The sequence below is a fragment of the Sinocyclocheilus anshuiensis genome, unplaced genomic scaffold, assembly GCF_001515605.1.
Source record: "Sinocyclocheilus anshuiensis isolate Anshui unplaced genomic scaffold, SAMN03320099.WGS_v1.1 scaffold710, whole genome shotgun sequence".
Classification (NCBI taxonomy): Eukaryota; Metazoa; Chordata; class Actinopteri; order Cypriniformes; family Cyprinidae; genus Sinocyclocheilus; species Sinocyclocheilus anshuiensis.
In genome coordinates, this window is record NW_015544201.1 from 660013 (window position 1) to 673791 (window position 13779).

The following is a 13779-nucleotide window of genomic DNA, read 5'->3' on the forward strand; positions in this document are numbered from 1 at the left end:
GTCATCTGTTCCAGATTTAAGATTTAATTTCAGAAACGTATAAACTATTAACACGCAATATCATACTGCATATTCATTAAGTTTGATGTTGATAGCGATGCTTGCCACAAGCCAAGTACAGTTACAGTTAGTACAAATGTAGGCTATTAAATATTGCTTTTAGATGCTTTTTAAATGTCAAACCCAGCTAGAAGCTAAAATAAATAAACATGCAGAAACCTGATTTGAGAGTTCACAATGGGATTGTGTGGTGAACGAGTAATGCTGCACAGTAATGCTAATAAATAAATTCTAAATAAATACATTTCAGATAGATAAAAAAAGCATTGGACTGACATATTGCATGATATGCCAGCATGCTTATCTTGTGTTCATCGACTGAGATCGAGAAGGGGGTTGGGAGAGAAAAATTTATATAGTTCGCCCTCTGCAATAGGGACTGCTTGCAGGAAGGAATGGAAAGGCAGATGGAATCAAATGAAAAGGAGAAACTGGGGTCACAGTCACTGCGCATCAGCCACTCAGACTTAAATGACGTGTTCTGGCAGGGAGGTTTGTGGTAGAAGGCCAGCAGTGAGAAAGTCCTGCCCACTCTCAGGTCAGAGAGGATTTGACTGGCAAAATGAGAGAGACGTTGTTGCAAGTTGCACACCCAAATATACAACTCTACTTCCACATCAGGTGAATGCCATCCTTACTTCCTTTCTGAAACAGGAAGGCTTAATACTGAATTGAGGAATTTTTTTTTATCACACAATCGTATTGTGGTTGAGGACATCAACAAGAGGGACATCAGATTTTAGCTGGAGCCAAACAGCATTTAGTTACCACTTCAAATTTGCTCATGATTATTTCAGGAGTTAAATCGGGTTAGACACGTTACATCATCATTCAAAGATCCCAGATGCAGCAGGCTGGCATGGCATGAACGCGGCGAGCGTCTGATAGCTCCGCTGACGACTGGAGGAGAAGTTGCACGGTTTAAGCTTAAAAGCACTCTGTTTCCTGCCCCATCCAGGCCAATGGTTGACGTCTCCAGGGAGAAGGAGTACTTTGAATGTTATTTTTAGGATCAGAGAGCTCATTTGCTTTTCCCAAGGTGAACCGCGAAGCCCATTTGATCACGACGACGGCCCTTCACGTGTCAGGCTGTAACATGCTGTCAGACAAACACCTGCAGGAAAAATACTGTATGACTACTGACACAGATGAGAAAGTGACAGAGGTGAAGAAAATACAGTGTAATTGAAAAGAGACTTACATTATGTAAAAATCCTTCAATTTACAAAGAACTAATGGAATGGTTGATCATGACAATATTGACAGTGCTAAAAATAAGTATATGGCTTGATGTTTTAACATCTGGTAAACATACCAATACTGCAGCCTTGTAGATACCGATGCCAATCCGATACCAGTACTGTTGTTTTTTATCTTGATCAGAATAGAATAACTACCCATTTTAAATTAAGTTGGCTCATTATAAATTAAGAGAACAGAAAAGCAAAACAGAAAAACACAAAAATATTATATACAATCTAAAAATGATAATATAATAACATTATATATTATACACAATAGTATAGAACATTTTATAATGTGAAAATCTTAAATACAACAATAATTTTGTAAAAATAGTGCTATTACTGCTACATCTGCAAATGTAATTATGAACAATACATTTGTGATATTACTGCATAAATATATAGACACTATAAACAACGTTTTGGAGAATATGGTACAATTGTTTTTAGGACAACAGACATGTTAGGCAGGTCGAACCTGAATAACAAGGGTGAACTCCTATGCTAGGCTAAATTTCTACACAAACCAACTCTCCTGGCAAACAGATACAACTGGCTGTGCAAGAGGAAACAAATTCCTGTCTTTTAAACAGCAAGTCTTAAACATAGACTAACAAAGACAAAAATTCTACATTTGAAAATCTTTCATGATTTATGGCTCAGGCCCAGTACAGTGATTCTGGAGATGTTTTCAATTAATCTCATTACAATTAACCAGTTTTTAGATGCTGACTATAGCCTCGTGTAAAATCCAGGTGCGATTATTCATACATGTCTGTGTTTGCATTTATTTATTGCAGCATTTGAAAGATATATAATGTGGGAAATATTTAATCAAGAGTTTCCAGAAATCGGCTTAGGGTCGTAAATATTATTAACTTCTAATTGACGGACTTTAGGACCTGGTGATGGACGCAGTGAGGATTCCCTCAAGAGGCCGAAGGGAAATAGTGCGCATGCGCACACGTTACATTCGCTCCATCCCTGGTTGCGAGCAGGCAGAACAGGATGAAATGTATCAAAGCAGACGTCAACGCTGTACCTGTTTAAAGGAGCCGTGAACCAGAAGGAAACGTTCGCCGACGCAGTCTGTGCGCGAAGGAAAACTGCGGAAATTTTACTTAGAAGTGTTTTAGAAAAAAAACTAACTATTTTGGAAACAGCTTAAGACTTAAAGAAGTGTAGTTAGAGAGGTTTATGAAATTAAAACACAAGCAGATGAGCGCAACCGAGAGGATTACAGGGGAAAGATGTTAAGAAGATGAGGAAAACAATACAGGCTAATTATTAGAGAAGCGGTCGGAGTGGGAATTTCATTTGGTGAACAGCCGGACAATGGCTTGATTTGGTTTTTTTCTTTCTTTTTTGGGCTGCGAAGAAGCTGCATTCATGACCGAGGAGACGGAAAAGAAACTTTACCGCGTGTGCGTGGGATATTTCATTTTATGAAACTATTTCGCTTTCTCGTCTGTTAGCGGAACCACCTGTTTCTGGACGGATTTTCTTGATTCATCATGTCCAAAGTGGTACAGAAAAAGAATCACTGGACCACCAAAGTTAACGAGTGCACGATCTCTAAGGACGCCCGCGGCGAGCTGAACGTGCAGCTGCTCGGCGGTGCGGAGAACGGTGAGTTCGCCTATATCGGACACGTTAACGGGAATGCCGTACAGTACAGACATGGGAAAGTGTCCGAGGGGGAATTACTGCTGGAAGTGGAGACGCTCTTTGTCTCTGGATTGCCGCTGTATGATGTGCTGACAGTGATCAAGAACTGCAAGGGACCTATTAGGTTGAAAACTGTGAGGCAAGGTAAGAAGAGTGCCTTAATCTGACTTGTTTTCCCCCTGTTATGTATTTCCTGTAAACAAATCATTAAGGAATTGTTTCCCAAGTACCAGCTATGCATGAAAATATTGCGTAATTTACTATTTGGATGACTTGGCTAAGTAGAGATAGGCCTAATTATTTAGTTTTAATTATTTTGTCATTAGACTGCAACAATAATAACATAATATAATATTATAAATATATTTTTATTTACACAATATTTGTTTTTATATATATATATATATATATATATATATATATATATATACACAGTGGTGTGAAAAAGTATTTTATATATATATATATATATATAAAAAATATTTTATTTTATTTATTTATTTTATAGTTGCAGGGCTGTTGCTAAAATTCACAGACAAGACCAAATTTTAATGGGTCAGTTCACAGGACCTGGGTTGTGCGTCCCTGAAAAAAAGGGCCTGAGCAGCAGTACTATTATTATTATTATTTTTTATATTTATGGTGTTACATTTCTGATTTTTTGCACATTTATTTTCATCTTTGTTTTGGACTGCATGTAATGCATTTCTTAATTACGAGTGAATGAATCTCTTTTCTTAAGCATTGTGAAACTTTTTGCCCCAGGTTAAGTCAAGTTGAAATAAGTGTAACTTGACAAAATCCATTTCGTGGAAGATGCTCTTTGATAAGTTTAAAGCATGCCTCACTAAATAAAATCACATGTGATGCCGTTCTTCACGTTTCTAAGCCCATTCGTCATTTATTTCGCTTTAATCCTTTGAGGAGTTGATGAGTGAGCCGTAATTCCCAGGTAAAGGCCATACAGACTGTCCATTGTGCTGAAGCTGTGGTGACTCCCCACAGGGCTCTGCCTCATCACATGGTCTGAGTTATGCTGCTCGCCCTCCTCTGTATACTTCTGCCTATTTCACCAAATGACTTCAGACAATATCAGGAAACCAGCCAATCAACTCAGACTACATTTCCAGAGCACTACTGGGCCCAGCTCCAGCTCTCTCTCTCTCTTTCTCTCTCTCATACACTCCGCATATACATTCTGGTGTTGAGTTTCACTGTTTATAATCTATCATGCTGTCTGGGAATTTTTTGTCGTAACCAGTCTTAATTATGAAAATGTTTTTGGGAACAAATGCCATCTGTTTCTGAGTTTGTCAACAAAGTCTTCATTTTTTTTGTCTTGAACAGGCTGATGATCTCAAACTCCCCATGCTTTAGACTTGTAGGATGAATTATTGATATGAAATGCATTAAGCTGAGCTTAAAGTGAATTTTGCGTGGTTCAAGACTTCATACGCTCTTGTCCATACAAGCAGCTGTGGGTCTTCATGCCAGTCATGTGGCCTTTTTCATTTTTGTGGGCCATTATTATTTACATTGTCTAATAATGAGCTCACAGCCCGTCCATAACCTTCAGCACAGTTAATGCAGCACACAACAAATTCATTTATTAATCTTCATTGATTTTTACATTAAGACACTCAGTCCTGTGGTGACCTCACTAACAGTCTGTGCCCTGGCAGCTCTCTCTGGAGGTAATATGTAATAGGAATACCTTTCAACGCTGTTGTATTGATTGATGGAATAAGCCTCTTACTCTTCAGCTGAGAAAACAGTGTTATCAGTAGTGTCAGCAAAGTTGTGGCACTTAGAGCCGAAAGTTACATGGGATGGAAGTTTTGGACGTCTTAAAGTGAGGAAAAATGAATGGGTCAATGACATGATACTCATTTTTTGTTTAATTTACTAGTTTATTTAAAAATGCAATGCAGTTCGTACATACAATGACATGAATGTCTTCTTTGAAGAGCATCTTTAATACTTTATTGAATTAAATTATTTGACTTGTTTTTTTTTTAAACTTTTTGGATCCTTTGCAGTGAATGGGTGCCATCAGAATGAGAGTTCAATCAGTTGATAAAAACATCACAGTAATCCTCAGGTAATACACACAAATACAGTCCATCAATTAATGTCTTGTGAAGTGAAAAGCTGTGTTTGTAATAAACAAATTCATAATTAAGACATTTTTAATGAGTCCTCTATCCATAATATTGCTTTCTACAGTGGAAAAAGTAATCTTGTCTGAATTAGAAGAGAAATATGAACAGATCAAGCAAAAACAGTCCAAAACAGTTTAAGCATGTGTCTGTGTGAGAGGGCAACAGGGGATGGACTTTTTTTTACTGGTGGAAGCATTATTAGATTCATATTTTGGCCAGAAGCAACAGGTTAAAGTCGTGTTGATTACTTGTGGATTAATGTGATGTTTTTATCAGCTGTTTGGACTCTCATTCTGACGGCACCCATTCATGTAATGATGTAATGCTAAATTTCTCAAATTCTGCTCTGATGAACAAACAAACTCATTTACATCTTATCCAGACTGGCTATTGACTTGTTATCATGATGCATTTCACAGCAGGACAATTTATCCTGTATCAGATTTCTCTAAACAAATGCTGATCCTAGATCAGTTTCCCACTCTGAGCTGCTTTCTGAAGGGGTGGAATGACACACTGCTCTACATCTCTCTGTCTGGGAGCTTCTGTGTGGGATTTGACATCGGGCTGGATTAGGCTATGCCTGGGGAGAAAATGCATGTGTGTATTTTGCATGTCCACAGCCTCGGTTTGCACAGGGATAATGCTAATCTATCCTAAACCAATATAAAGGGGACTGTGAAATGCCATTAAGCCAGTGGTCAGGGGCTACCATGAAGGTATTTAGTGTCTGGATCACATCAGGCTGTCGAGGCTGTGCCCTTACTTTCTGCATGCATTTATATTGTATGCATAGTCAAATTTCAGTCCTGCTGCATTTCGCATTGTATATCAAACACAATTCCTTTTCATATATACACATTGTAGGTTTTTATATGGCCGGCTGATAGATTTACTGCGGTGTAAATGAGCTGAAGGGAGGGGAGGAGGCCTCAGTGGATAGATTTCATGTGGAAGTGTTTATTTCCTTTCCCTGAGTTCAGTTTAAACATCTGTGTTCTTCAGGAGAAAGAGAGGAACACACTTTGCTTCCTATCATGGTCGGTGAGTCAGGACAACTTAAAACAATGAGGAAAGCTACCCATTCTTTCTGTGCCCCAAGAAAGGAAAGACCAGTAAAGAAGGAAAGACCAGTAAAGGAGTACTAAATGAATGAACAAATGATCTCAACCACACATTTGTGCATCCACCTATGGTAATGCAAAAAAAAAATTTGTACACTAAGGTGCAACTGATTAAGGTGTAGAACGTAATTCTTTAGTTATGTCATTGAGACTTTTATTGTAAAAATAACAGCTGAACATTTTAGTATCAATACAGTAATGCATCTCTGTTGGTCATGAGGTTTAAAATGACAGTTTTATTTAGTATTGTGGTTCTCAAACAGGGGCCGGAGCCCACTAGGGGGCCTCAACAAACTTTCAAAGGGCTGCAAGATGACTCAAAAGTATTTAAGTTATTAAATTAATATATTAAAATAAAATAATCCAAATTAAAATGCTAAACTCAAGATGTAAAATGAATCATGTTTATTTTGATTTCCCTCAATAAATATAGTTTTTATTAAACACACTGTTCTTAAAACTTCTGGAGTCACAAAATAAATTGTGGTTCATTAATTTAATATCAGGGCTCCGAGTTTCTGTTAGTAAAAGTTTGAAAACAAGCAGCTTTGTCATAATTACAGCAGAAATATTTGTTGGACAACAGGTGACCTTCGAGTCAAAAAAGTTGAGAACCACAGATTCAGCTAAAGCAATTTATTAGCTGTTGTGAATCAAGTGTTGACCGTGTCTATAAATGGGTTTTGAAGGTAGAAAGGAATCCAGCTGTTCTGATAGTGTTCGGATCGGGGATGAGGAGTTCACTCACTGACCACAACCTAAAGATACCAGGACCCTGTACAAGGAGTTTTACTCCCAAAAAAATCAGACCTTTCCTATCCAAGCATGATGTTGTGGAGCACAAATGCGTATGACAGAGAGTTTTTCTTTGCAATGTGGTCAGTTAAGTTCATTGACCTGGAAGGCGTTATCATTGACAAACCTAGCTGAATGTTAAAAATACTAAAAAACAAAAAAAAAACAAAAGCCGATCTCTGTACCTTTCATTGGAAAGCTTAAACTTGACACAGAAGACATTTGAAAAGTCAAATGGTTTGTGATAGTGTTGCTGATGATATTGCCAAGGGGTAATAAATGTCTTCATATAAATCAACAGGACCTCTGCACTCTGCTCACTCAAACATTGGCTTTTTTTATTAATATAAGTGGTAACTAATGGGAATTGGTTACACTAGTGTTTGTATTGTATGACTGTTCCAGGGAAAAATAACTTTTTCCCTCAAGCTATGTGTTTCCACGGGGAGAGCTTCCGACCAACTGGGCTAATGGGGTCTTGTGACTTACTGCTGCTGGTGTGACACTACTGACCTGTGGAGGATGCCGTACAGAATTTTGCTTATGTTGCCTTCTTGCTTGGCACTTGAAAAGCTGACCTATATTGTCTCATGCATGACATGGAACAAACTGTGTTAATTATCTGACCGTTCTGTTTCTTATGAATGTTTCCACCCCAGAGTACAAAAAGAAAAGGGTAATTGCTACTTTTTTCTTGTAATTGTGACGTTGTCACTCAATACCGATAGTTTCTTTCAATTGGGATAGTTTCTGGGCAGTCGTGGCCTAATGTTATGGCGCTTTTCCACTGTGTGGTACGACTCGGCTCGGTACGGCTCAGTACGGCACGGCACGGTTCGGCTCGGCACGGTTTGCGTTTCCACTGCAGTTCAGTACCGCTTTAGAGTGGGCGGGATTATTCACATGTCGTTATAGTTGCGCCGCCTCTACTACCACGACTCCTAAAAAAAACTTTTTCATTCCGCGTCGCCCCATCAAGCTCTCGCTGGATCCGCTCCTCTGCTATCAACGAGAGGAACGTCTGTTCTTCCACAACAGACAACAAAACTTTTTGGTTGTTACAAAAAAGGTGCGCTCGTTCAGAACAGTTGCGTTTGATCCTTCGCTGGCTGTGCTGATTTAAATCTAGCGGTTCTTTTGTGTTTGTGTCGCAAGTTCAGTGACGCAGGTAGTGACGATTCTCTCCGGCCAATCCGTGATCAGCAGAGTTTACACGTCACGTTTTGGTAATGGTACGGTTCACTTGGAACCCCAACCGAAGTGGTACTAAAAAAAGTACCAGGTACTGTACCCAGTGGAAAACCCCCCAAAAGTGAACCGTACCGAGCCGTACCGTGCCGTACCATGCAGTGGAAAAGCGCCATTAGAGAGTCGGACTTGTAACACAAAGGTCGCGGGTTCGAGTCTCGGTACCGGCAGGGATTGTAGGTGGGGAGAGTGAATGACCAGGGCTCTCTTCCACCTTCAATACTACGACTGAGGTGAGACCCTTGAGCAAGGCACCAAACCTAGCTTATCAGTGGTGACTATCTCAATTTGATGTCCATATAGCAGAAATGCACGGTAAAAATCAAGCAGTTAGTTAATGTCATGTAATCAAACAGACGGTGAACACTATTAACAGCAGTGGTAATATGTTGCGATCAAACTTATAGCAAAATTTGGTAGTTTTGTATGTTGTCTGAGGGTTGAGGTGTGTTCACTACTCACTGCTGTGTGTGTTCACTTGGATGGGTTAAATTCCAAGTATGGGACACCATACTTGGCTACACGTCATGTCACTTTTTTCACTTTTACTTTCTTATTTCTTATTTTAATCTTTTAATCTGACAATTATTAGTTTCATTTTTTACTCTTAAAATGGCAATGGGCTTTTTCTTTCCTGTTATAAGAGTGTGTCAGTGTTGGAGATTATAGTGATTACTTCCATTCAAGCCCAGGTTGCCAAAGAGATGAGCAAACATTCAGCTGAATGTCAGATACTCAGAGCTGGTGTGTGTTCAGTGATATGTCAACAGCTTACCTGTCTCGATAGAGGCTTCTGGGGAAGGCCTGGGGTGGCTCTTAGATAAAACTCTTTCGTCTTTGTTTTGCTGCTTACTTTTCTCAAGATCTCACATTTAAATACCCAAACATAAATACTGAAGCAAAAGCCTGTGAAATCTGATATCTCTTTTTTTTTTTTTTTTTTTTTATCTCATTCTTATGTTATCCGGGCTCTTTCTCTTTGTTCTGCTGTTGTTTTTTCTTTCAGTTTAATCTGAGCTTAAACAGCACTTTTGTTTATTGGTAAAATAATCATTGCAATCCTATTCGCAATGCTTTTGTCATTCTCCAGGTTAGTGATGCTGCCCCACATTTCACAACATCACAGTCAAGGCATCCAGCAAGCCATACAAGTTTGGTTAGTGCTTATGAGAGATTTTAGAATTTTTTTTATTTTAAATTTTTTAATGTTTCTGGTCCAGTTTTCCGTTAATAGGCACAGTCTGGCTGGATTGTCAACCAGTCACACAAGAACTGAAAGGAAGTGAAAGATTTGTGATTTCTGAATCAGCAGATGCTTTGAAAGGCAAACAAGCCTGTGGTGAGTGATGGCTATTGGAGCATTTCACTTTTGCTGGATGGCTGAATAAATCAGCATCTGTCAGCTGTGAATCTGTGAATCAGTTTCAAAAGTTGTGCATGGGTTTCATCGGTTTATATTAAGCAGATTTATAGCTAAAACCTGGCCTTTATTGCTGTTATTCTGACACATGGAGCTCTTGGATAAGGATGAGAATTGCACAAATTTAAAGGTGACATATCCTGAAAATCTGACTTTTCCAGGTTTTAAGTGCTATAATCAGGTCCCCGGTGCATCTATATGTTTTTAGCTGGTCCTAGCTGTAATGGCGCAGCTCTATTCTAGTGTTGGGTCGTTCTTGAACGATTCGTTCGTTTTGAACGAATCTTTAATGTGACTCGGGAAGAACGAGTCGTATCGGGGAGTGATTCGTTCAGTCGCGCATGCGCAACATCCTATAGGTTCTGTACTGGAATTAGTCAAGTAGTTCACCTGGTTCGAGTCTTCGGGTTTTTCCGAGTCGTTCGTTCATCATGTGACAGCCCCATAAGCTTTAACCAATGCAGTCTGAGCCGGAAAGAGAATTGATTAGTTCATCTCGAGTCTTCGGGTTTTTCGAGTCGTTCGTTCATCACGTGACAGCCCCATAAGTTTACCCTATGCAGTCAGAGCCGGAAAGAGAATTGATTAGTTCATCTCGAGTCTTCGGAATTTTCGAGTCGTTTGTTCATCAAGTGACAGCCCCATAAGTTTACCCTATGCAGTCTGAGCCGGAAAGAGAATTGATTAGTTCATCTCGAGTCTTCGGGTTTTTCGAGTCGTTCGTTCATCACACGACAGCCCCATAAGCCCAAACCCGAAGACTTGGTGAGAGGTGGTGAGCTAATCATAGACTGAAGACTAAGGTAAACAATGAATTAATATTTTCTGTTTCTTATAGCAGTTTTGTATTGTTTGTAGTGTGATCAACGTTTGCGTAAGTAGTAGACATATTAGGGAAGTAACACATAACATTTTAATTATATTTTGTTAAAATGAACGAAATGAACGAAATGACTCGAAAAAAGATTTGTTCGTTTTGCTGAACGAGACTCAAAGGTCCGAGTCGGTAAAATGATCCGAACTTCCCATCACTACTCTATTCTGGAAAAGGGGGCGGGGAGCAGCAGCTCATTTGCATTTAAAGAGACAGGCCCGAAAAACAGCGTGTTTCTGCTTCCACTCTAAATAGGCATTTTCAAAATGATATAATAAATGATCTGTGGAGTATTTTGAGCTGAAACTTCACAGACACATTCTGGGGACACCAGAGACTTATATTACATATTGTAAAAAGGGGCATAATATGTCTCCTTTAATGATTATGTTACAGATTCAGATTCAATTAATGGTTGTTTTTCTAATTTTGAGGAAGAAAGAATGCACAATGATTGAAAACCTTTTTTTTTTTTAATTTTTGTACATTCTCAATGTCTTGATTCCCAACTTTGCTCTGGGTCACAAACTACAGACTTTGACATTGATGAAAGTTGGAAAAAACCTGGAGAACATCTCCTTTAGATAATATAAGTGACATCTGTGGAGAGAGACTAAGGTTAGCACAGAGAAGCACAATTTGATATTTTCTCCTGCAGGGAGAAACGTTGCAGAAACATACAACTTGCACACATCAGATGTTCTGATCACCCATGCATATCCGCAGCTTTGCTGTCGTTGCCCTCTTTTCTCAATGATTTTCAGAGCAGTCTCTCACACATGCAATAAATTGAACTTAACCTCAGGAAAATCCTGGCCTTTTTGCAAATCTTCAGCAGTTCCCCATATTATAGGTGTCACTAATTAACGTTTTGTGGTTCATATAGGAATGGCGTTGTCTGGCTGAGAGTTTTAATAAATTATTCTTATATATAATTAGTATATAATTCTTTAGAAACTACTACTGCTGGGACTTTTGGGAAAAATACTTTTGCTTTGACATTTACAGTAAGTATTCCATGTAGTGCACATTGCTTATTTCATTTTGTAGCATTCAAGCCATATTGGCTACTGAAACTGTGTTAGTTTTGATTGTCCGGATTATGCTGTGAAAGAAATGTTCAGACTGGACCTCTTCGAACTTTAATTGAATACCCCTGCTATATTCGGTTGGATTATGCTTCATCATCCCAGGGTCTCTTGAGAAGTTGCTGTGCGTCCAGCACGATGAGTTTTTCCAGCACAGTTCTGTTCAGCCGAAGCCCAAGGGTCTGAATACACCGATCTCATTAAAGAAGAGGCCTTTTCTTTTTCTGCCTCAGCTCATATGGCCTTATTACCGAAAGAGAAACAGCAAGAAAAGGAGTATGGAGTGTTTGGAGGGGGTCAGACAAGTTCAAGAGGATTAGGCAGGCTTTTATTGTCAACAATAGCAGACAGAATACACACTGCCACCCCAGTGTCTGACTGGCCATGCATCATCCTCTGGTGCCTTCTTTTTTTGTGCTTTTCTTGTTGCTTTTCATCTGAGAAAGCCTTGCATGAGCTAATCACTCTGCTCCTGCTCTTTTCAAGTGCTTTCATTCCAAAATGCATTATTAGAGATTTAAAATGTAAATTCATGCAGCCTACATGTATGCATTAAGTCCCAGTCCCAAAATTATTAACATATCTCCTTAGGGTGCCTCAGAATTGTCTTGTCTTATAGATTTCAAAATCTTTCTTTAACTTTGTAAAATCAGCACCATTCCCAAAATTAAGAACTGCTGTGTCTGGCAGTGTTGTTATTGTTAACTAAAACTAAAACTATTAAATCCGTTAAATTAAAATAAAATATAAATATTAGATGAAAAACTTAATGTAAAAAGCGAAAATTAGAAATGTTACATTGGCAAATATTATCTTTTCTTTTAAAACGTACTTCAAAAAATTACTATTTCAGTCTTTCTACTTCAAAATGTAGCTGTTTTTGTAATTAATTTTTGAGTTAATTTTTTTTCAACAGTTGAAATTTAAGTTGAAGTACTAAAACTGCTAAAACTGAAATGAAAATAAATTAAAGCTAAATATAAATATTAAAAAACGTACAAAAATGACAAAAGCACATAACTTACCAAAACTAAAATGAAATCTGAAAATAGCTAAATATTACTAAATAGTATATAAATAATACTAAGAAACATTGGTGTCTAAATATTAATAGTATTTTGGCACGGGTCTAGCTTGAAAAAGAAATTGGTTCAGAGACAGAGACTAATGTTTTAGCAGGAAGTACTTAAACACCCACCCAACCACATACACACCCACCCGTGGAAGGATGCACCCCACTTTCAGAAGGGAAAATGAATCGAGCAACTCAATTTAATAACCATGTGTTAGTATTTACAGAAGGAAGTCAGAATCTCTCCCTCAACAAACCCTCCCGGAACATTCCACCTCCAATATAAATAACTTTTTCTGCACATTTCAGTTATTAAATCAAAGAAATCCAGCACTGCTTGTCAGTTATTCTGGTTTTAATTCAGTTCTCACAAACTAACACGCCACCCTTGCTTTCCAAACAAATCAAATCTGGAGTTTGAACTGCGAAAACCTCCAACTGCAAAATAACCGGCGTGATTCGAAACACTTGTGGTGCTGAATGTAATGACTGAAGCATGTTGATGTCCTAATGCCTTTTGTTAGCGTGTTTATGGTGGGACGGGGGTGTGTGTTTGACAGTATGCAGCTGTGGAGGTGAGGATGCCATATGTTTACAGTAGGATTAATCCTGACAGCGAGGGCCACTGTACGCGACATCTGCTGTCATTGTTCCCCATCTTTGTTGTCAATGAAATGAAGGACATGTGCGATCTTGTACTAATTTATTATGTTGGATTCTGTGCAGGTTTTTTTTCCCTCATTAGTGTCTTATATTGCTGTGTGTGTTTGAGAAAGGGATTCGTACTTCTCATCAACACCTTTTTAATTGCTGTCCTTCACTGTTCATCTTCATTAATTAGTCTTTACATGCTGTTCCATTGTGTCTCTGGCTGTCTCTCTCGCCATGGTAACCAAAGTCATGGTGTTGTGGTTTGAGTGATGTTTATGTGACCGTGTGAGCAGTACAGTGCCGTCCCAGTTGACAGGGTCAGAAGTACACACACACACACAGACACACACACACACACACACAGACACAGACA

General features: G+C 38.6%; 1 protein-coding gene across 7 annotated transcripts in view; it reads left to right on the forward strand.

The window, feature by feature from the left end:
• Window positions 1-2303: 2303 nt before the first annotated feature.
• The window catches only part of magi1b (membrane associated guanylate kinase, WW and PDZ domain containing 1b), a 136379-nt gene continuing 124903 nt past the window's right edge, over window positions 2304-13779 (forward strand). For 6 of the 7 annotated variants that reach the window (XM_016497356.1, XM_016497359.1, XM_016497361.1 and 3 more), the window contains exon 1: window positions 2305-3116. In XM_016497356.1, the coding sequence (XP_016352842.1) occupies window positions 2819-3116 (298 nt within the window). In that variant the 5' untranslated portion in view covers window positions 2305-2818. Of the gene's footprint in view, window positions 3117-13779 lie in introns of all 7 variants that reach the window. The other variant, XM_016497363.1, reaches the window with a different exon arrangement.